At 42.1% G+C, this 24,073-nt stretch overlaps 1 protein-coding gene and 1 long non-coding RNA gene across 2 annotated transcripts in view; one reads left to right on the forward strand and one right to left on the reverse strand.

Annotated features, from left to right (window-relative positions):
- The window catches only part of MCM3 (minichromosome maintenance complex component 3), a 40,376-nt gene extending 26,522 nt beyond the window's left edge, over positions 1-13,854 (forward strand). Inside the window, exons 12-17 of the mRNA XM_020993946.2 lie at positions 488-638; positions 2,247-2,387; positions 9,937-10,046; positions 10,471-10,556; positions 10,942-11,011; positions 12,842-13,854. Coding sequence (XP_020849605.1) covers positions 488-638; positions 2,247-2,387; positions 9,937-10,046; positions 10,471-10,556; positions 10,942-11,011; positions 12,842-13,040 — 757 coding nt within the window. The 3' untranslated portion in view covers positions 13,041-13,854. The remainder of the gene's footprint in view (positions 1-487; positions 639-2,246; positions 2,388-9,936; positions 10,047-10,470; positions 10,557-10,941; positions 11,012-12,841) is intronic.
- LOC144457582 (uncharacterized) lies at positions 1,220-7,720 on the reverse strand. Its single transcript, XR_013487011.1, has 2 exons — positions 7,416-7,720; positions 1,220-3,718 (listed from the first exon to the last, which is right to left on the reverse strand). It is a non-coding gene; the product is annotated as an uncharacterized LOC144457582 (long non-coding RNA).
- Positions 13,855-24,073: the final 10,219 nt, after the last annotated feature.

Here is a 24,073-nt window from a genome sequence, read left to right on the forward strand (position 1 = left end):
CACAGTTGATAGAGCACCGGCTGTGGAGTCAGGAGGACCTGAATTCAAATCTGGCCTCAGACACTTGACACTTACTAGCTGTGTGACCCTGGGCAAATCACTTAACAACATTGCCTAGCAAAAAAAACCCCAAACAAACATAAACAAAAGACCCCCCAAAATAGGCATGGGGTTGAGGAGTGCATTTACAGGCAAATCTTATCTTGATTTTTTTGCAGGGGGGGTGTCTCATGGATGCCCTTGGCAGTGTAGTGAAGCCTATGGGCCTTTTCCCCAAATAATGTCTTTAAATGCATAAAAGAAAGTACATATAATGGCAAAAGAAACCATAGGTTAATAAAGATAAAGGTGTAAGTATTTTTCCCTGTCCAAGTTCATCACTATTCATGGATGTCCCTTAAAGGTCCTCGGACCCCCAGGTTAAGATCCTTTGGTCTCCATGAATAATGGTGAGGATTGTCTCACTGGTATTTTTGTGGGGGCCCAGGGAGAAGACAGTGAGTGCAGCATTCATGAAGAAGTACATTCACGTGGCTAAAATCATCAAGCCTGTGCTGACACAGGAGGCAGCCAACCACATTGCTGATGAATATTCACGCCTACGAAGCCAAGATAGCATGAGCTCTGATGTTGCCAGGGTGAGTGAGGCCACTTGGAGGGGTGTGTGAGTAGTGGGTAGGACTGTGCTTTGGAGGGCTTTGAGAGGATGTGAGTGGGTTAGGGATGGTACCCATAACCAAAATATTTTTATTCCCCTGGTCTTTTCTTCCTGAAGGTTTGAAAGACTTCATCTTGGGGGCAGCTAGGTGGCACAGTGGATAGAGCACCAGCCCTGAAGACAGGAGGACCTGAGTTCAAATCCGGCCTCAGATCAAATACTTGACACTTACTAGCTGTGTGACGCTGGGCAAGTCACTTAACCCCAATTGCCTAACAAACAAACAAACAAACAAAAACAAACCAAAAAAAAAAGACTTCATCTCATAGTCTCTATTTCTCTTTTTTTAGGGTAATGGCATCCTGAGCCAAGTTGAGCCTAAATTTTCATATCTAATTGGTACCAAGGGACATACAGTGGTAGACTAACGGTAATCCCTAAATACACTTTGTTTCTTTTAGGAACCTCTCACATTCTAGCCAAGGCTTTTTGATCTCCAAAGAAACTTAGGGTTAGCTAGCCCAGCATATTTTTTTTTGACGTAAAATCATAAAATTGGGGTAAATATTTCTAAAGTTTTATTATTTAACATTCAGTTAAAAAAAATTGAGTTCCAAACTCTTCCTCCCTTCCATCTCTCCCCCACTTGAGAAGGCAAGCAATATGCTACCATTTATATATGTGAAATCATGTAAAACATTTCCATTTTAGCCATGCTGCAAAAGTGAAAAAATTACGCTTCAGTTTGTACCATTGTCTGTCTGGAGGTGGATAGCATAAATCCTTTGGAATTGTCTTGGTCATTGTCTTGATCAAAGTAGCTAAATCTCTCACAGTTGATCATAGTTATGGTATTACTGTTACTGTGTACAATGCTCTGGTTCTGTGCACTTGAGTTTGCATCAAATCATAAATATCTTTTTAGGTTTTTCTGAAACCAGCTCCATTTCTTTCTTTCTTTTTTTAAAATTTTTTTTGGCAATTGGGGTTAAGTGACTTGCTCAGGCTCACACAGTCAGGTGTTTGGTCTGAGGCCGGATTTGAACTCAGGTCCTCCTGACTTCAGGGCCGGTGCTGTATCCACTGTGCCACCTAGCTGCCCCTCCCCTCATCATTTCTTACAGCACAGTAATATTCCATCACAGTCAAGATGCCACAACATATTTGGCCATTCCCCAATTGATAGGAATCTCTCCAGTTTCCAATTCTTTGCCACCGCAAAAAGAGCTGCTATAAATAGTTTTTTCAAATAGGTCCCTTTCCTTTTTGGTTATTCTTTACCCTTCAGTTTTACGGACATCAATGGGACTCTTCTAGGTTTTTAGTTAGTTTTTTTTTCTTAGATTCTCTTCCAAAAACCACTCTTGTTTCTAAGTGATCTTCCTCTTCCCATGTTGGTGCCCTCTTTGAGGCATCCAGAATTCAAAATTCTCTGCTGGAATCTGCTACTGGCTTCCCATGGGATTTCAAGCAAACCTTCATTAACTCACCTCAGTTCCTAAAATCTGTGCACTGGGTATGATGACTTCCTGCCCGGAACCCAGGAGCATAATGACCAAAGCTGACTCCTTTTCCCCTTTTCTCCCAGACATCCCCAGTCACAGCCCGGACGCTGGAGACTCTCATCCGATTGGCTACTGCCCATGCCAAGGCCCGGATGAGCAAGACTGTTGAGCTTCAGGATGCAGAAGATGCTGTGGAGCTGGTCCAGTATGCTTACTTCAAGAAGGTGAGAAGCAGAGGTGGGATGGAGATAATTGGGACAAGGAGCAAGAGTCATACAGTCCCCAGGGCTTAAATCTTTACCTGAAACTTGAGTCATGGGAACTCTAACTTTTAGTTTTGTTTTTGATACATGCTTCCTGTCATACATGTCAGTCTTATAACCAGCATGCTTTTAGGAGAGTTGCTTTCAGTGAATAGAGCACCAGGCCTAGAGTCAGGAGGACCTGAGTTCAAAGCCAGCCTCAGTCCAGACATTTGATAACTAGCTGTGTGACCCTGGGCAAGTCACTTAACCCCAATAACCTCACCAAAAAAAAAAGAGAAAGATTAAAAAGAAGAGAGCATTGCTTTTGGAGGGTGTTCCTTGGCCTACACCCCCATTTGAACATCTCCAAATTGATTCTGTTAACTTACCCAGATCAGGAATTAGCTACATAGGAGATATGTGGGGCCACCCATTTTTGGTTGATTATGTCCACCATTCCCAGAATGCCTCTCTTTGTGAGTTGAAAGGCAAATTTAATGGTAAAGTCTCTTAGTGGCTTAGCATTTTCAGTGAACATACCAGTTCCATCCATACATGTTTCTCATTGCACTTCTTTTCAGGGGACTTCAATTTCTTTCTCTTAGTTGTCTTTGTTTCTTGATGGCAACATTTTCTAATGTCTAACAAAGTGACGTTTACTATCTCATGAGGGCACAACATGGTGTGTTGGTAGCCAAAAAGCAGATCACAAACCTCATCCTCTAAGAGAGCAGCAGCTGCTGTGATTTGAGGGCACGGACGTACTGGAGAAGACAGCAGCTAGTTGACAGGCATCAGGTGTCATAGACAGTGGGCCAAGGGGCAGCTGGGTGGTGTAGTGGATAGAGCTCTGCTTAGGGTCAGGAGGACCTGAGTTCAAATCTGGTCTCAGACACTTGACACTTACTAGCTGTGTGACCCTGGGCAAGTCACTTAACACTGATTGCCTAACTCAGAGAAAAAAAAAAACAGCGGGCCAAAGGGATGGTCGGAGGTACTGGCTGAACACCACCGGTACCACACCCTTCTGCTCTTGGGCAAAGAGGGAAAAGGCTTGCCGTAATCTGGAAGGCTCAGAGCTGATGCTGAGAGGAGAGATCTTTTAAGTCATCGCCTGTTGTCCAGGCAGCAGAGGCAGAGGTTCTAGGACAGAGTTTTCAATTAGAGCCGTTAATGGTTTAACAATCTTGCCAAAGGATGGAGTATACTCTCCTCAGTAGCTTCCAGCTCCAAGTACGGTCTTTCTTTGTCTTCATTCATGCAGTGTTGAGTCCCCTTCCAGGTGAGTGTGAACTAGACTGAGTGGAAAACTGGGAAAGGTTGAGCATAGTTTAGTAAGAGTAAATCAATAGCTGTGTCGGGAATGCTAGAGACAATGGTATCTGGATGAGGTACCTAGGAAATAGCATAGGAATTAATAGCACAGAGAACTTACCCAGAGAACAACAGAGAGGCTGGCTTAGATATTTCAGGGTCCCTTTGTCAATCATAGATGGTCCAAACGAATAGTTCTTTATTTTACTAATTTAACTTTGGGGGAGATTTTATATGGAAAACAAATATAACTAATGGTGATAATTTTATAAAAGGAACATTAAAAGAAAAAAACAGGACTTTTGAGAATATCCAGATTATAATTTCAGAAATGGTAGATGGTAATAGTTTTACACAAAGATCATTAATTCTGCCAGTTGAGAAAGAATGACTTTTAAAATATCCAAGTTATAATTTTAACAATACATGGTTTAGTTGGAGGAGGGTCACCTTTTATCTCAAAGGAGCAGTATGGCTTCATCTTAAAATCTTCATATTATTAGAGAGATTAGCCCAAACTAATTCAGAGGTACTAGATGGAATCTGCCTAGTGGTGGTATCAGTAATAGTGGTTGTTACAAATACAGAGAGAGAATAAGGTGAACAGTCAATAGTATCTCTAAGTATAAATCTCTCCTCTCTCTCTCTCTCTTCTCTCTCTCTCTTTTTGATGAGGCAGTCGGGGTTAAGTGACTCACCTAAGGTCACATAGCTAGTAAGTGTCAAGTGTCTGAGACTGGATTTGAACTCAGGGCCTCCTGACTCCAAGGCTGGAGCTTTATCTACTGTGCCACCTAGCTGCTCCTATAAATCTCTTTCAGTGATGTCAACTATTTGGCATGAACAGCAGTGAGTGATGTTATTGTTAAAGGGTCAGAAGTTAGACTCAGGAAGCTCAAATTTTTTAGTTTCATGTTGTAAACCATCTTTTCCCTCACCAATACCTGCATCATTCTGAGGAGTACTAAAGTTTCTTCATGGCACAGGATTGGGTAAAGAAAACTCAACTTGCCTTGGACTGGTCCTGAGGTTTCTCTTCTGATCTACCTGTTTCTACAATTTCCAGTGATCCTTTTCCCCCACAGTAAAAAAGAATCTAAGGGTTTGCTTTCGTCTGCTTTGGACTCAAGTGCAGGTGCTATTGAAAGAGACTTAGGGTCCCAGTTACTCAATTTCTCTTCTTTCTTGTTCTTAACCCCTTTCAAAACTGCTTTGAGCTTTGGGCTCACTCATATTCTTCTGATGCCACTCAGGGCAATTATTCATGAAAAACTGATTTCTGAGGATGTCCAATTTACAAAAGCTGTGTTAATGATTTTGGCATCCTTAGGGTTAATAGGGTCAAGTCCTACATAATTTTTAGCTCCTTTGTGGACAAGGTCATGGAACTGGTTTGGGATCTCTTTCTTTTCTTGCCTAATTTCCTGAAACTTGCTAAAATTCTCTGTCAGCCTCTTTTGCTTGAACAAGTCTATCTTCATCTGTAGGAAGATTAGGGTTCAGATGTCACTCAAGTTTAGGGGTCTGGGTCAGATTGTGTTCAGGGGAAAGTGGTGGGCAATCCCCCCAGCTTGGCTGTTTTCTCTTCATTTACCGTTTCCTGTCTTACTTCTGTGGTTTAGGGGTGTGGAGGAAAGCTAAACATAGTTTCCTCATTTTCAATACCTTGAGAAGAAAGCTCACTTGCTACTTGAGAAGAAAAATTACTAATTGATTGCAATAAATCTGTGACTTGGGTAGCCAGTCTAGAAGTTCTCTAACATGCAAACAAAAGAAATGGATGATAAGTTCAGTTTCCTCGGAAATCCTATTACCACAGCAGAACAAAGAGTTGACTATTGTATTCAAAATGCACCAGAGAAGGTAAGAAAAAAGAATAAATCTAAGAATTGGTTTTAAATGATTTATAGCTTTAGATATTAACCTAAATGTTTCTAAATAGAAAAAAATAATTATTTCTAAAAAAATAATTATTTATGGCTTAAGCAACTAATCTAAAAAGTTTCTTAAGGTACAAAATGTAATCACAGAAAATTGAGAAGAAAAAATAAGTTCACCAGCTACTTTTTTCCCCAAAATTAATTAATTAATTAATTTATACCAGCAATTCTTTTTAATCAATCTATGGTTTGAATAGCTGGTTAAAGAATAAGGCATTGTAGAAACAAGAACTTTAATGAGGACAAAACACACAGACATGCTACAGGCAGTAAGCAAGGACCCACATTTTGTTAATTCCTTTTGTGAAATCTTCCTTGCCATTTACTGATTCCCTGCAGATAGCAAAACTGCTTTGAGTTTGTCACTGACTGAACTTGACACAAGGGTAAATCCCAGTTTTAAAATCCTATCTAAATAGTACCCTATCTAACTAAGCTGTTGTTACCTAAAATGAGTAAATGAGTCCCTGTCTACACTCATTGTTGCCCTGCTAAGCAAATCTACGATGCTCTTTATTCCTTTGGGTCGCCTTGTTTATGTCTCCTTTTCTACGTAGAATTGCAACTGCTTTTGGAGGGGTTTGGGAGAGAGCTCAAGCAAGTCATTGCTTTTACTCTGCCATCTTGGCTCCGCCCCTGCAACTGCTTTTGAAGGCATGACATTACCAGCTACTACCATAGCTTAGCGTCTGGCCACTAAATCCAATCTCCTTGCTGAGTCTCTCACCTATGACAAAGAGAGTCCTAACTGAATCCCTACTCTGAGTTCTATTTACTGCTGTGACAAAATATTAACTGGCCTAACCAGAGGTGTGACCAGGCAGCTTATAGTACCTTGTAAGTATGGGCCCTAGCGGCTTGTTTCTGGGGTTGTTTGGAGGCTTAACTTGCCCTCTACAGTCTGTGTTTGCGTGGTGTACCCCACATAGACTCGCGCTAACTTCCCTATGTCTGTTTCCTTATACAGACCCGTCAGATCTCCTTTTCAGCAGGATTTACTCAGGAATCTTTATCTAGAGTCTCATCTAAAATCTAAAAATCTGAAAAGCTGGTACCAGTCAAATAAAGCAGATAGACAAACACAGAACAATGAGTGAAACATTGATTTATTCTCCTTTTTTGCAAATTTAGTTTCTAATCAATATCTAATCAACACCCAGGACTGTGTTCTTACTATAAATCACAGATTAATAGATTATCAATTAATAGATCAATCAATATCTTTAGGAAATTCTTTAAAATTTTCTTTTCCTTTTTGAAAGCCAGAAGGAAAGGCATAAGAATGTTATAGACCAAGATACAGAATTTTAAAATCAGTTTTAGAATCTCCAATCACAGATGTTAGTCTCAAATTATTTATTATCTGTCTTTTACTCTGCAATTTAGTGTGGCCAGTATTGGAAATAGAGAGAGAAAAGAAAGATTTGTCTTCTATGAAGACTTTTTGAAAATTTATTTTTTACATCCTGTTTCTTTTTGGTTGATCAAGCCAAAAGAACATCTGTTGGCTATGGGTTAGTACAAAATATGGATAGCACAAGACAGACACTTAACACAAGTGGGCCCTTGAAGAACATGGCTTATTCTTAATTTCTGGGACAAAAAGAAATAACACTTAACCTGGTTTCTGGTAATCTTTCTCCACACACTTTTAACTTTCTCTTTAAGTGGAAACCAGGGAGAGATTAAGATGAAAAGTTTACCAAGAGAAATGGAAAAGAGAAACAGGATCCTCTTAGGGTTGGAGGTTTACCTGAGCTTAGAGAGAAAGGGATCAGCAAGTAAAAGGAGTCCAGGTTCAGGATGGTCTGGAGAAAGAACCAGATTTGTAGTTTCTGGAGCATTCGCTGAAGAGTCCTAGGAGCTGGAGTCCAAGCTGTGGTCCTTTTCTGTGCTGTATGAGGTGCCACTCTGTAAAAGAGAAACTATGAAGCCTTTCTGGGCAAAGAAACCAACTTTCATTAAGAGAAACAAAGTGGAGGCTACAGTTACGCCCTGACTGTATGACCTGACACTCTGAGATACAAAATTCACGGTCATTTGTAGGTCTCTTGATTCATGTATGGTGCAACAAAGTCCTCTAGAGGCAGTCATGCAAGATTGCATTTTGCAGGTCGTTATTGTCCTAACTTTATGACATCCTAACTTTGTTCGTTGCATGGTACCTCAGCCCTTTAGGGGGTTTTCTTACTTTACCACTTTAATATAAAGATTATATATAGGTGTGATTATTATGGTCACATACTTAAGATACACACTTTGTAATGATTTAGTTACACGTCTAAGGTTAACTAACACAAGAATTTCCCTGGGACTACATCATAGTTTGGTTACGTACAGGTTTTTTTTTCACCTGGGACTGTGTTCTTACTATAAATCATAGAGTTACTTCTTATCCTAGTGATTATAGCTGATAACAGATCAGCAAGGCAGTACAGAGCAAAGCACTGAAGACATTGATTATTGATCTTTTTCCTTTCGTGACCCTGCTGGCCCTGACCTTATATGATTCTATGATCACCTGAGCCAACCTTCCCTCATTTTACAGCTCAGGAAGTGGGCCCAGAGAATGAAGCACTTTGCCCACTGTCAAACATCCGGTGTGTGAGGAAGAGCAGCGTCCTTCTCCAACATGGTTACACCTACTGGTGGGAAGCCTGGGTTTGAATCTCAGCTCCAGCACTAGCCGTGTGACCATGGGCAAGTTACTTGATCTCTCTGAACATCTGCCTCATTTGTAAGGTGGCAGTCATCAGTAATGCTTGTACTGCTCACTCCACAGGGTTGTGGCAAAGAAAGTGCTTGGTAAACCTTAAAGAAATAAGTGTATACCCTTTCCCTTAGTCCTTGATCTCTACCCTGAGCCAGCTGTGAGTTTGGGCATAGATTTCATTTTCCTCTCTAGGGGGATTACATGTAGGATTGCAGTCTGTCTCTAACCATGGCATGAAGGGGCAGTATGTGGGAGACCCTGGGTGCCTTCCATGACATTGGCCTCAAAAGGTCAAGGATTTGTGATCTTGAGAATGATTACTGTAATAATTTACATGGAATTAATCCTTTGTAACCTCAAAGGATTTTGTGATTACATTGTACACACATAGAATGACAAAGACGCTATACATGCACACATATGTATAATACATAGGCACGTAGGCATATATACACATACCTACATATCTATAGATATATAAACATATACATATATACAAACAGAAAGTTATACTATATTATGCTAAACATGATAGATAGAAACACATGTTACATAACATGTATAAACACGCATGGACATATACATGTACACACATTCATACATATACATGAATAGCTCATTAGTACACTAATCCACAGCCTCTGTGATCTCTTAGGCCTTAGAGTTAAGAAGACCTGAGTGTCCAGTTCTACCTCAGGCATTTAATAGCTGTGTGAGCCAGGCAAATCACTTAACCTCTATGTACCTCAGTTTCCTTATCTGTAAAATGAGGATAATAAATAGCACTTACCACCTGGAATTGTGAAGATCAAATGAGATATTTGTAAAGCGCTTTGCAAACCTATAAAGGGAAAGAAATACTATTATGTATACATGTATATGTGTATAGGTACATATACACATGCACATTTATGTTACATGTATACATGTATTATAACAACAATAATAATAATAAACATTTATAGAGAGCTTACTGTGTGCTGGGCACTGTGATAAGTGCTTTACTATTACTATCTCATTTGGTCTTCAAAGCAACCTCCCCAGGAGGTAGGTGTCATACAGCTATTGGAAGTGACCAGGGCTGGATTTGAGCCAGGGTCTTCCAGATGCAAGGCCTAGTGCTCTATCCAGTGTGCAGCCTAGCTGTCATGAAGTATTATTCTGTGTATATTATATTTGTATGTATATGTGTCTGCATAACACTTTTTACTGGAATATGACTTCATTAGTATAGGAAGTTCCTCATCACAGTCATTAATGTCAAAGGTGAGCTTAAAACTCAGGGCTTCTTCATGCTAAGGGTTTGATCTCTATCCACTTTGCCACGCTGACTCTCAGGGATTTTATATACATTATTTTATTTGTGTACAACAATCCTGTGAGTTAGGTGTAGCGTAAGTATATTTTACCTTATTATATATGGAGAAGGACTCTGAGACACAGAGAGATTAAGTGACCAGCTATTTGAGGATCAGAAGAGCATAGGGTGTAGGTGCTTTTTTATCCTCCCGGTAGGATCCGTGCGTCTGATCTGTCTTTTAATTTCTGGGTTTGGTCCTAGGTCCTAGAGAAAGAGAAGAAGCGAAAGAAACGAAATGAGGATGAGTCAGAGACAGAGGATGAGGAGGACCAAATTCAGGATGGCCATGAGCAGAGGAAGAAGAAGAAGAAGTGAGTGGAGCAGAGGAGATGGGAGGAGGAAAGGCTTTTTTTGGGGGGAGGCAGGGAAGTGGGAGTGTTTCTATGCTTGTTTGCTTAGGAATGCTTGGTTACTTTTCCTTCCTTGGAGAAAGATGGTCTGGGCTATTCGCAGCAGCATCTCAGGCCAGGGTTACCAGAGAAGGAAGAAAAATAAGGACTTCCCTTGATGTGCTTTGCCCACAACTGGGATCTGTTGAGTATCAAGGAAATGGAGCAACAAGCCCAGGCCAGGTTGAGATCCTGCTGCCTGTGTTTCTGTGCCTGTAGAGAGATGACTTTTTGGAATCTCAGTTACTTTTTGAAAAGATGAAAGCTTCAAAGTCTGTAAATTCCTAAGGGGATTTAGGGAGCTTTGGAAAGTGATGCTTTTAACCTGTGTTGATCAATTCTCTAGGAGGAAGGTCGATGCTTCAGAGGGGAAAGAAGGGGAATCTTACGACCCCTATGACTTCAGTGACACAGAAGAGGAGATGCCCCAGGGTGAGTGTCCTTCACCAGTTTGGAGGCTAGGTTGTCAGGGTCTGCATCTGGAGGGCAAACCCTTAGCTATCCATCACCCCAGGGCAGGCTCTTGTTTTCAGTATCTCCAGGTATTGGCTGCTCTTCCTTGATTTCCTCTTGCAGAAATCTTCCCCTCTTCCCACCTTGGATATTGCTGTATCCTTTAAGCTGAATTTCCTTTGGTTCTTATATTCTGCTGTGTATCATGGAAACACCTGATGCATTGGGGCTCTCGCCTATTCGCAGGACCACTGTATGAGTTGGGTTTGTAGAAAGTAGAGTGGGCACTTTTTTTTATTACTTGTTATAAATTTGGCTTTAACTTGTTATTTTCCCTGTCCCTCCATTTACTCTTCTCCTGCAGTGCATACCCCAAAGATGCCTGACCCACAGGAATCCAAAGAGGGCCAGAAGACAGAGTTGGCGGAATCTAGGTGAGAGGTCGTAGGGAATCATTACATCTGTCTTTTCCTGAGTTGTCTATGTCAGTTGGTGAATAAATCAGTAAGTATTTATTCACTTGTTATTTATTTCACTGGAGGTGATGATCCTTTCCTGGAATTGTAGATTATCAGAAAGTCATACCTAGAAGGAAGGTGACAAATCCTATGGTCAGGATCATAGATTAGAATTGGAAAAGGGACCTTGGAGGCCATCTGATGTAACCCTTTCATTGTACAGGTAAGGACACTGAGGACTAGGGAGGTTAAGTTAGGATTACATAGCTAGAAAGTATCAGGTGAGATTTGAACCCAGGTCTACCATTATGATGTTGTCCCTTAAACTCTATAAAAAAAGGGCTTAGTCTAGATGACCTCCCATCCTTAAATCTGTGATCCTGTGTCTCCGAAGTCCTGCGTTCTTATCTTACTACACCATTCTTCCTGTCCTGACTCCTTTTTTTTTGCAGTTAGAAAAATCAAGGGGAAGGCATTTATTCAAGGTCACAGGGTAAGTGTTAGAGCTGCCTCTGACATTTACTCTAAGTGTGACCTTGGGCAAATCACTTAACCTCTGAGCCTCACTTTTCCTCATCTGTAAAATGGAGTTGGACTGGATGGCCTCTTACCTGTCTTGGCCTCAGTTTCCACATCTGTAAAATAAGATGTTCGCTAAATTCTCTTCCAGCTTTGAATCCTTGGATGCTTTGTAAGCTGTTAAAGGATTCTAACTCATCCTGAGAAAGATCCTGAGGTGGGGATATATAATCATTAAGAACAACTCAAAGCAAGGGTTTCCCAACTTACTAGTTCATTGACCTTGGGAAGGATGAAGATGCTAATAGCCATGAGGTGATAGGGCAACCTGTGGAGAGAAGAGCTTGTTTGGGCCCAGAACTCCCTCTCTGTTGGAAATAACCAGTGATTCGCCAGGGCTGGCTCAGCTGGGTGACAGGGAACCTCATTGTAGAGCAAAATAGTCAAGTCTGCTAAAAGAGGAAGTTACTAGGGGCAGCCATGTGTGATGGGTGGAGAGAGAAAGAAGGAAGGTGGGGGACCGGATTGGGAGTGGGGAGAGACAGACAAACAGACTTAATGCCCTCACATCTACATCTGGCTTTGATGACTTTGGGGTTGAAAGGTGGCCTAGAACGTAGTGTTCCTTTTTGTTTTTTACATCGTAATCAATTCTTTCCATCACAGTCATTTATCAATACGATGAGCCCCTCCTTACCTCCTAGTCCTTGATGAGCCCTGTCTTGGGAACAAAGAAAAACAATTAAGCAAAACCAGTCCATTGATGACTGTCTCGTAGTGTATGCAACAGTCTGCGTCCGTAGTTCACCAGCTCTGTGATGCACTTTAAAAAAAATGTGTTATTGATTTCTTTTGTCTTTACATTACCTTCATTTCCAAATATATCCTTTTTCCCCTTCTTTGAGAGCTTGGAAGGACAGGGACTGGGCCTATGATTTCTCTGATAGAGTGCAGTTTCTCATTTTAGAGTTGCCTAGAGAACCGAGAGTGTTCACCCAGCGGCTACTATGTGTCAAAGAGGGGACCCAGGTCTTTTTGGCTTCTAGTCCAGTTCTAGCCACCAGCCTATTCTGCCTCTCCCTTGTAACAGAGAATGAAAAAAAGAGGAGGAAAAGAGAGGAGTTCATCAGAAATAACCAGCACATCAAAGAAGATGTAATCTTCCACACTCATTGTCTCCCACTTCTGGAAAGAAAGGAGGGAGGTTTAGCTATCCACTTGAAATGTTCCTGCATGCCGCCCATCCATCCCCATTCTGACAGTAATGCTTTTTTCTGTCCTGGGCAGGTTGAAGGAATTCAAGGTTGCCCTCCTGGAAGTGTTCCGGGCAGCCCATGCCCAGTCTGTGGGTATGAATCGTCTTATAGAATCCGTTAACCAGGACAATGAATCGCCCTTTTCCCCAGCTGAGGTCCAGGCTTCGTTGAACAAGATGCAAGATGATAACCAGGTCATGGTCTCCGATGACATCATATTCCTCATCTGATTCTGCTGTTTCCCTGACAAGGGAGCTTATCTTGAAGACTGGTTTCGTTCAAGAAAAGTTTTCCCCATCCTTTCCCCATTCACATTTCCTGTGTTTGTATCTCCTTCTGCATACATCCCTTCTTCCAGCCTTTCCCTGCTGACTCATTATACTGCCTGAGACTTTGCTGAACAGAAGCTGAGAGCCTTGGGGGGTCCCAGTGAAGTTGAAGCTGGACTTAGAAGGAAAGCTTTGAACATGGAACTTCATCATGTCACTGTGGGGTGACAGGGGAGGGGTGGAAGAGAAAGACCCTGGGGCCGTGAGGTTCTTTGAACAAGCTACCTCCCTCATTGGGGAAGAAAAATTCTCAGTGGCTTTTTTTCTGTGAAAGTCGCAATGTCAGCAATGACACTTCACTCTTTGATGCAGCTTCTGTTTTGGTTGTAGTCCATTTCGGCTGAGATCTGCTGGTTGGTTTTTTCAGACCTCATCTGAATTAAGTGTGCTGACTGCCCCTGGTCCACACTTAGACTGCTGTCCCAGTTTTAAGACCCAGCATTCACTTGTTTGAAATAGCACAGGAGGCGGTTTCCTGGGTTAGTTGGCTCAAGTATGCTTCGAAAATAATCCAGTGGTTTGAGAACAATATATATTTTTTTCTTCTGTAACAATCTGGGTAATTGCATTAATTCACCATTTTGATAATGTAGATTTGGCCTGAATTACCTGTGCGTACTCCCTGCCCCCCTTCTCACCTTAATGTGTGTGCTCCCACGCATGCACCAATTATTTGGTTTTGCTTTTCAAAAAAAAAAATATCTTTGGCTTTGGATTCACTGCTGCAATTGTTGCTCAGACACTGAGCCACCACAGGGTGGCGACAGGTAGCTGTACATAGGGCCAACCCAGCTGGAGAGGGGCAGGCAATTGGGTTCAGGCTGATCTGTTGGGGTAGCTTTCCTCTGTCATCTGTAAGAATATTTAATTAGCGTGGATAACAAATCAAACCCAGTAGTGGGGGGATACCTTTTCCCTAGAGTCTAGAGACAGCCAACCAAACTGGAGGAAGCCCAGTTGCCTAAGGAGTGAAACCTTCCAGAAACCATTTCTGGAGAAGAAGAATTGGCCCATTATTGGTCTTTGGCAGGACAGAGATGGCAGACCTTCTGATGATAGATGAGCTTTGGTGCAAAAGCTGACCTCTCATTTTTCAGGCCTTGGTGAAGCTATACTCATTTGAGTATCCCAGAAATTTAAGGTCATTAGCCTTCTCAGGCTGTGGATAGACACTGCCCACCAGATTGCATGGAAAGTGGCTGCTGGAACCTCCTGCTATTGTAAAATTTGAATGGGGTTGGTTTGCTAGCCTTTGAAGAATTTTTTTAAAAAAACAGTAAAACAGACATGGAAGTTCTTTTGGGAATAGCTCTCTTGGATTGGAAACTGAGCTGGGTTGGCAGGCATGGCTCTATGGGAGGAGTCAAATCAGTTCTCAATCAATATTTATTAAGCATCTACTATGTACCAGGCACTGCATTAAATACTGGGGATACAAAAAGACAATTCTTCAAGGAGCTCACAATCTAATGGGGACAACAAATAAATACAGACAAGCTGTGTAGAGGATAACTAGAAAATAACAGAGGGAAGGACACTAGAATTAAGAGGGTTTGGGGAAATCTTCCTGTAGAAGATCAGATCTCAGTTGAGCCTGGAAGCCAGGGAAGCCAGTAAACACGAAGAGGGAGAGCATTCCAGGCATGAGAGACAGAAAACTCCAGGAGTGGAGTGTTGGAGTGTGTCTTATGCATGGAACAGCAAGGAGGCCCAGCATCACTGGATTGAAAAGTATTCTGAAGGGAATAAAGTGTAAGCAAACTGGAGAAGTAGGAAGGGGCAGGTTATGATGAGCTTTGAATGTCAAGAGAGTTTATATTTGATTCTGGAGGTAACAGGGAGCCATTGGTATCTATTGAGTGGGGGTGGGGTGATGTAAATGACCTATGTTTTAGGAAAATCACTGGTGGTTAAATGGAGGATAGATTGGAGTGGGAAAGGACTTGATATGGGCAGTGGGCTATCGTAATAGTTTGGGTATGAAGTGATGATGGCTTGCACTAGAATGATGGTAGTGTCAGAGGAGAGAAGGGCATATTCAAGAGATGGGGCAAAGGTGAAATCATTAGGCTGTGGCAACACATGGTGTGGGGGTGAGAGGAATTGAAGATGACTCTTGGATTGTGAGTCTGAGTGACTGGGAGGATGATGTTGCCCTCTACAGTAACAGGGAACATAAGAAGTTAAGGAATTCAGTTTTGGACATGTTAAGATGTCTACTGGGCATCTAGTTTGAGATATCTGGAAGACTGTTGAAGATGGGAGATTGAGAGTCAGCAGAGAGGTGGGGCATGAGAATCACCAGCATGGAGATGGGAATTAAATCCTGGGACCTGATGAGATCACTAAGTGAAATAGTATAGAGGGAGAAGAGAAGATGGCCCAGGATAGAACCTTGAAGGGGACGCCTATGGTTAGAGGGGGTGATCTGGAGGAGTATCCAGTAAAGGAGACTGGGAAGGAGCAGTTAGATAGGCAGGAGGAGAACAGGATAGAGTAGAAAACCTAGAGAAAAAAGTATCAAGGGGGAGAGAGTCATCAACAGTATCAATGGCTGCAGAGAGGTCAAGGAGAATGAGGACTGAGAAAAGGCCTGGATTTTGTAGCTAAGGCATCATTGGTAACTTTCAGTGGAATGATAAGGTTGGAGGCTCAATTATAAGGAGTTAGAGAGGAAAGGAGGTGGATGGCCTTCCTAAAAAGGAGTTTAACCACAAAGGGGAGAAGAGATAGGACAATAAAGTGAAGGGTTTTTTTTTTCAGGATAGGGGAGTCATGGGCATATTTGTAGGCAGCAGAGAAATAGCCAGCAGATGGAGAATTGAAAATAAGTGACTGAGTGGAAATGACAGAGGGGGCTCTCTCTTGGAGGAGATGGGAAGGAATGAGATCACTTGGGCAGGTAGAGGTTAGCCTTTGTTAGGAGTAAAGGCCACCTCATGAGATGGGTGAAAGAGAAGATAGTGGGAGAAGGCCTTGGAGTGATACGAGATGAGGAAGAAGGAAGAAGAAGGAGCTAACAGTGAATGACTTTAATTTTTTTCTATAAAATGAGGCAAGGTTCTCAGTTGAGAGGGTGGGAGAGCCTTAGGAGGTTAGAGGAGGGATGAAAAGGTTTGGGAGAGCCACTGTGGAGAGTGGGATAGTGAGTTGATAAGGGAGGGATAGAAGAATTTCCACAGTGAGGGCCCACTTGAGGTTGTGTAACAAATTTGAAGTAGATCAAGTCAGAATGGTTGTATGATTTGCACCATTTTCGTTCAGCAGCACGTGTGCAGGATAGAAGGTGGGGAATGGTGGGAATGATTTAAGGCTGATGTTTGCAAGGCAGGTTGTAGTCCTGCAAAATGATAAGGGGGCTAGGGATTCAAAAGAGGAGGACAGTGTAGAGTTTAATTGGTTCGCCAAGGGGTCAAGATGGGGAAAAGAGGTGAGAGTGGCTAGTGCAGGGGAGATGGCCTGGGAGGGAAGTGAGGGGTCAAGGGATTGGAGGTTATGGTGCAGATTAAGAGTAGGGTTTTGTAAGGGGGGGAAGGGAAGTGAAAAGCTAATAAATTATGATCAGATAAGGGCATTACAGAATTCTTATGTGGTGGTGATGCATTTGTAGTTGATAAGATCAAAGGTATGTCCATCTTTCTATGTGGTTGAGATGGGATGGTAGAAAAGGTTAAGTCATAGAAAGTGACTAGGTTGAAGAACTGAGTGGTTGGGGAGTTGAAGTCTCCTAGTACAAGGGCAAGAGTTGGGGAAGAGAGAAATTGTGAGCCGAGTAGTGAACTCACTGAAGAAGGGGAGTGATGGGGGGGGGAAGGAGGTCTGTAGACAGTAGCTACCAGAGTTTTGATTGAATGGCAGATATGAATATCGTGGAGAGGTGATGGGGGGGGGGGGGAAGGAGGAGAATGAGGAAGGACAGAAAGGAAGGAAGAAAGGAAGGAAGGCAGGAGCATTGCCCAACTGGAACTGGCCACTTGGGTCCCCAGGAGGCAGCTGCTACTACTACTCACAGAGTGTTGTTTGTCCTACATTCTTGAAGAGAACCAATGACATAATGTCTTGACTTGCAAATGAATTAGATTTAAGTGAGGCAGGACTGTACAAAGTCACCAGGCCTCACTTTCTCCTCTGGAGCCATCTGGGTTTAGTGGTAAGACATAGATCAGGACAACTGGAGATGGCCCTGGAGGCAGTGGGAGACCTTGGCCTTTTTAAGCTAAGGTCTTTCCCAGGTCGTCTGTTTGAGTTGATACCCATTCAGTGATTAAGGCTAGGTAAGAACTGAGGCAAAAAATGGCCTCTTACTCAAAAAAAAAAAAGATCAATCTAGGAGGGGAAGACCTTCAGGGTTTCTGGCTAGAACCTAAACAATTGCTATTTATACTCACTCTGAGCAAACAAAACAAATAATCAAAGGATGAAAGGGGTGGGAGACAAAAAGATTAAGGATGTAGGGAAATTTGTGGCCTAGGAACTGGCTTTCCATAAAGCCTGGGGGAAAGGCTGGGTGATGTTGGGTTGAAATTTCGGGATGGGAGGGTTGAGGGGGTTGGGAATAATGACCTACAGGGGTTTAGAATTACTGGGCCAACCAGGTATAAGAACATTCATTGAGTTGAGGGCACTGCTGTACTTACCCAAGGAGACTAGAGATCAAACAGGAGGCATATTCTGTATGAGACAAAGGCACACAGTTAGATGGTCAGATGGGAGGCCCCGTTTCACTACTCTGCTTCCTTCTGAAGGGGTGGAGATTAGGCAAGAAAGGGGGCAGCAGGAGTAACCTGCATGGCAGAAGAAAGGAGTCCCCACCGACTTTCCTCTTCCTCTCCCTCAAGGGACAGGTGGAGCAGGAGACAGAAGGCCTGGAATCAAAGGGAAGGTTCTCTGTATTTTTCTCTGGTAACTGGGTGGGAGATTGGTCTAGCTGTAGGAGGGGGAAGTTGCCTTGGGCTGGCACTGATGGAACTCATTGCTTTGGGGAAGAGGGAAGACAGGTGCTTGGTCTCTTGCCATCTTCCTTTAAGGGATGCAGTGTACCCAGCAGGCTTTGTTATCAGAGGTAAGTTCTCCTTTTCTCAACTTCAGCCTTTAGTGGTATTTACTTCTAGTGGTGAGAGGTGGCCTAGTCCTAGAGAAGTCCTGAAATCAAATCCAGCTTATGTAATTCACTAGCTGTGTGATCCTGGTCAGGTCACTTAACTTCTGTTTGCCTCAGTTTCCTTAACTGTCAAATGGGGATAAACAGCACTGACCTCTCAGGGTTGCTGTGAGGATTAAATGAGAGGTTATCTGTAAAGCACAATACCTAGCACACAGTAGGTGCTTTAAAAGTACCTATTCCCTCTATATACCATGATCTTGAGTAGAAGATCAGTCACAGATGTTAGTCTGAGCTGAAGCTAACTAGAAATAACTTGTCCTGAAGAAAAGAATGATTCCAGAAGGGTAGTGTTTGAGGAATCTATCAAAACAGAAAGGCAGTGTAGTACAGAGGAAAAAATATTGGCTATAGAATAAAAAGGGCCTTTGTTCAAATCCTGCATATCTTTTATTACCTGTGCATCATTGGATAAATCAGTATGCTTCTCTGGGTTTGTTTCCTCATCTGTAAAAATGAAGAGATCATGGATTTTAGCTCGAAAGGACTTTAGAGGTCAACTAATCAAACTCATTTTGCAGTTGAGGAACTTAAAGCCTAGAGGAGTTTTTGTTCAGTTTTTTTGACCTGATACCATTTGGGGTTTTCTTGGCAAAGGTACTGGAGTGGTTTTCTGCTTCCTTCTGCAGCTCATTTTATAGATGAGGAAACTTGGGCAAACAGGGTTAAGTGACTTGCCCAGGGTCACACAGCTAGTGTCTTCCTGATTCCGAGCCTGGCACTGTGCCACCTAGTTGCCCAGAGAAGTTAGGCAGTTAGATAGTACAGTGTATCTATCTGTCATAAGCCTGGGAAGTCAGGAAGATCTGAGTTGGAATCCTGCCTCAGACGCTTTCTAGCTGTGTGACTTTGGGCATATCACTTAACTGCCATTTTCCTCAGTTTCCCCATCTGTTAAATGAGGATAATAATATCACATACCTCATGGTTGTTGTGAGGATCAAATGAGTTGACATGAAAAGGGATTTGCAGATCTTACAGAACTATGTAAGTGCCAGCTATTACTATTATTATCATTATCGTTCTATGACTTGCTTGAGATCATACTCATGTGCAGAGGTAGGATTCAAACCCAGGTCATCTGATTCCAAATCCAGCACTGTTTCCAGTGTGCCACTGCTGGTTCCTGTCCGTCTCCTGCCACAGTGGACTGGGTGCCCAGCATCACTGGTAACCCTGCAGATTCCTTTAGCACACAACTCGACACTCATTTTCCTCCTCCCCCTTTTCCAACTGTTGTCAAGGTTTTGAAGGCATTCTTTGTGAGGACCTTCTGTCAGTCCCCTGCCAGCAGGAGGTGTCCGTATCATGGGTGGTTTTTGGATCAGTATGTATTTTTGAGGTGACTAAAGGGGCAGCCTGTGAGCAGGGGAGTGAAGCAAACAGCTCTCTGGAGCCACACACTCAAACAGCTGTTAATCTCCAAATTGAAATACTTTACAAATGCAATGGAAATTAGAGGGGATCATGGGCCCACGGGAGAGAAACGAAGAGTGGAGCCAATAAGAAATTAGGCAATGAACACTTTAATAGAAATCGAGTGTTTAATTCACTCTTGACTGGTTAACTCATTCGTTCAGAGCACAGGGCTAATGAGGCAGCAGACGTGCCTCCCATCCCTCTGTGGGCCAGTTAGCTGCTCTAGGTTTCAGACCTAGAGCCAGATAGACCCAATTTGACAAATGGCTATCATTAGTCTTCAGGGGGATGGGTAAGAGGTTATAGATGGATCAGTGCAAATGTACCTTCACCATGAGAAAAAGCAACTCATAGACCTAATGTTGAAAGATTGGTGGGACAGGAGCAATAATAATAATAATTTACATTCATATAAAGTTTTGCAAAATCTGGCCTGGAGTTAGGAAGACCTGAGTTCAAATCCAGCTGCAGACACTTACTACGTATGTCACCCTAGGCAGATCACTTACCCCTGTTTGCCTCAGTTTCTTCTTCTGTAAAATGAACTGGAGAGGGAAATGGCAAACCACTCCAGTATCTTTGCCAAGAAAACTCCAAATGGAGTCACAAAGAATTGGTCACGACTGAAACTACTGAACAACAGTAACAACACTTCTATTTCTAAGGCAATATTTGAACTGAGGTCTTCTGGACTGCAAGGCCAGCACGCTAGCAGCTGCACCACACTGCCTCCAGTGACTTCAGATACAAAGGACCACACTTCTATCTGAATAGTCTGACCCAGAGCCAATTAGTAGGTATGACCACTGACCTTCAAGCTGTCAGTGCAAGGAACCAGATGTATTATTGTTAGAACCTGGCTGAATTGCCTAAGGTGGGCTTCTGCCTGGTGAAAATTATTCTCATTGATATTTGGAGCTTCCGCAAAATTTTCATCAGTTTGCCCTTAGTGAGACGGCTCATTTCCTATTCTTCCCCCCTCTCACTTTTTTTTTTTTAAGGAAAGACTACAACCGTCTTGTAATTATTGACACTTCTTGGGGATAGCAGAAGATGGGAATCCAAAAATAGCTTTTGGGTTTTTGAGAAAGGATAAGAGATGGAATACAGTATTACAGCTGGAAGGGACTTTAGAGCAATGGTGTAAAATTCAACTAGAAATGGTCCGCTAAACTATATACTGGCTACATGATGACTTAGAAAACTACATAATAACATTATGTACTATCGTATATTTATTTTGTTAAATATTTCCCAATTACATTTTATTCTGAATGGGGCTACATTGGGGAGGGCCCATGGGATATGTGTTTGAAGCCTCTGCCTTAGAGGACAGACAGCACTTTCTTATTACTAATGAGGAAACGACTGGCACACATTATTGTCATTGTTCACTTGTTTCGCTTGGGTCATGCCCTTCCTTTGTGTGTTTTGGGGTTTTCTTGGCAAAGATACTTGTGTGATTTGCTGTTTACTTCTCCAGATCATTTTACAGAGGAGGAAACTGAGGCAGTCAGGGCTAAATGACTTTCCCAGGGTCACACAGTAAGTGTCTGAGGCCAGATTTGAACTCAGGAAGATGAATCTTTCTGACTTCAGGCCTGACGTTCTATCTACTGTGCCACCTAGCCACCCAACTGGCACACAGTAGATGCTTAATAAATGCTTTTTAACTGAGAAGTTAAATAATTGTTAAATTATTTAAAATAATTAAAATAAATTAAATAAATTTAATTAAATTAAAAGTTAAATAATTAGATTGTTCATGGTTGTAGCTAATGGCAGAGACGGAATTTGAAACTGGGTCTTCCTGACTGGAATCCAGCTCTCTGGATCTAGTCATGCTGCCTCATTGCTACACTACACTACGCTACTGCAGTGTGGTATGCCCATTCTTTTTGTTTGTTTGTTTTTTGGTAAAGCAATTGGGGTTAAGTGACTTGCTCAAGGTCACACAGCTAGTAAGTGTCAAGTGTTTGGTCTGAGACCGGATTTGAACTCAGGTCCTCCTGACTTCAGGGCCCGTGCTCTATCCACTGCGCCACCTAGCTACCCCTACCTAGCTGCATTCTTAAATCTTGAAAAAAATAACTTGGCCATTAAGTTAAATCAAATTAAATACACTAGCTTACTTTGTGCCTAGTCTCATTTTACTTTGGGCAGTTTGGAGTCCCACCGAAGTGGTGATTAAGAAGTGGCTATGGTTATTCCAGACAGTTGAAATACCTACTATGTGCTACTGTGCTAATGGAGATACAGAGGAAGAAAAAAAAACCCCTATCTTCCTGCCTTCAAGAAGCTTCCATTCTAATATAACTAGATACATGGAAGATATAAACAGTGGATGGTAACCTGAAAGGTGGAGGCACTAGTAGCTGGGAGAACCCAAACTTCTAAGGTTCCTTCTGGTTCTAAATCTATGATCTTATGATGAGTCACCAGCCTAGAAGTTATCTTAACCCTTAAGGAAATAAAAGATGGAGAAATATAGATCCAGCACTTTGTATTTTTTAAAATGATTTCTTCCCTGTATTGCTTTGTTAGAGGCAGTGTGGCATGTCTGTTCTTCAATCTTGAAAAAAAAAAGACTTTAAATGAAATTTAATTTAATTTAATGAAAAAAATTTCATTAGAAGTATTCCCGGGCTGATGTTTAGAAAGTCACTTCCTTGGGATAAAATCCATATTCTTTGGCTTTATTATTATTTGCATATTATTATGTGTTGAGATAAAGTGACAACTCAAGTTTTACGATCTGTTTGAGACTTAGAGGATTTTTTTTAAAAGAATTAGATTGGCCATTCCATCCAAAAGCAATTTCCCTTTATAGGAAAATTAGGTGATTTAATTAGATACTAAGGGCAGGGAGAGGCAGACATGGGCACCTGTCCCTAAATGGAGTAGCAAGCTGGCATGTCCAAAATAGAAAGGAGAAAGTCAGAGAAGGGTTATGACCATGGATGTTGCTAAATTTTCTGGTGTAAAGACTTCAGGCCAGGGCAGGATAATGGAGTCCACAATATGAGAGGCAGCCTCCTGGACATAGGGATTGTTAGCATCTTGGATTTTTAACCTTGACCTTCCTTTGTGTTTTTGCTTCTCACTTGGCTCCTCATCTCTTCCCACATGGGACTCCCCACTTTTTTCCCCACTTTGTCTTGTATGGAAACCAGGTTTCCCATGCAACTTCCATACAAAATGCCATGTTATGCCCCATCCCTTCCTTTTCCCCAAGTTATCTTTTCCCATGAAAATATAAACTCCCTGAAGGCAAGGACTGCTTTGCTTCCTTGTATTTGTGTCCCTAGCACTTGCCTGGTGCATAAAAAATGCTTACTAAATGTTTATTCTCTCTCTGTCTCTCTTTCTCTGTCGCTTTCTCTATCTGCCTCTCTGTCTGTCTGTCTCTTATCTCTTGGACACAACCAGAAAATGGAGTTAGAAGTTCCCTTAGGAAAAAAAGGGAGAAAGTGGAGTTTGTGTCCTAATGACCAATGTGGTCCTAATGACCACAGTCAGTTTTCTTTGAGGAGTTCTCAACTCAGTCCTCACATAGGTTCCAGCACACTTTGAAAGGGAGAATAGTGGGGATGGTTATACGCCAGTGAAGTCAGTAAGATATGAAATGGGATAAGGAGGTGTTGAAGAGTTGACAGCCTGCTAGATTTAATGGGTGCCAGGGCAATTGGAATAGTCCCAATGAGTTTACTATGGCACAGTGGAATGATCAATGGGTCTCCTATAAGGATCTGGAGTTACATCCTGTCTGTGCTATATGCTACCTGCATGACGTTCATCAGGTTACTCAACCTCTACAGTTCATGGTTTTCTCAACTCTAAAGTGAGGGAGTTGCATGTGGTAGAGGACCAACCGGGATGGCAGAGTAGAAGGAAGTAGTGCAGCTGAGTGAAGCCCCACAATAACTCCAGAAAAATCTACAAAACATGCTAGACTGAATCCTGATCAGGAAATCCAAGGGGAAAAAAAATCACAGTGAGCCTTTTTTTAAAAATTATTTTATTTTATTTTATTTTTTTATTTTATTTTATTTACCCTTGGTCAACATAGGAGACTGGTCTGTGGCCACTGGGGATATAATCTAGTCAGGAGTACATTGGGTGGAGTCTTTTAGTGGAGACTGAAGGAGGACTTGCCCTCCTCAAGAAAATAGGTGGCTATAAATTCATTTGTCATTAGGAGACAAACTATTTTCCCTTTGTGTACCAGGACAAGAAGAGGTCCTCTATCAGTACAGAGAGGGGCAGGAACAAACAAGATGAATTATTCACATTCCAATATGGAAAGATGATACGTATGTCTCTTCAAAACCTTGATATCATATGAGGTCACAGA

Source organism: Phascolarctos cinereus, unplaced genomic scaffold (genome assembly GCF_003287225.1).
Source record: "Phascolarctos cinereus isolate Bilbo 61053 unplaced genomic scaffold, phaCin_HiC Scaffold_5;HRSCAF=322, whole genome shotgun sequence".
Taxonomy (NCBI): domain Eukaryota; kingdom Metazoa; phylum Chordata; class Mammalia; order Diprotodontia; family Phascolarctidae; genus Phascolarctos; species Phascolarctos cinereus.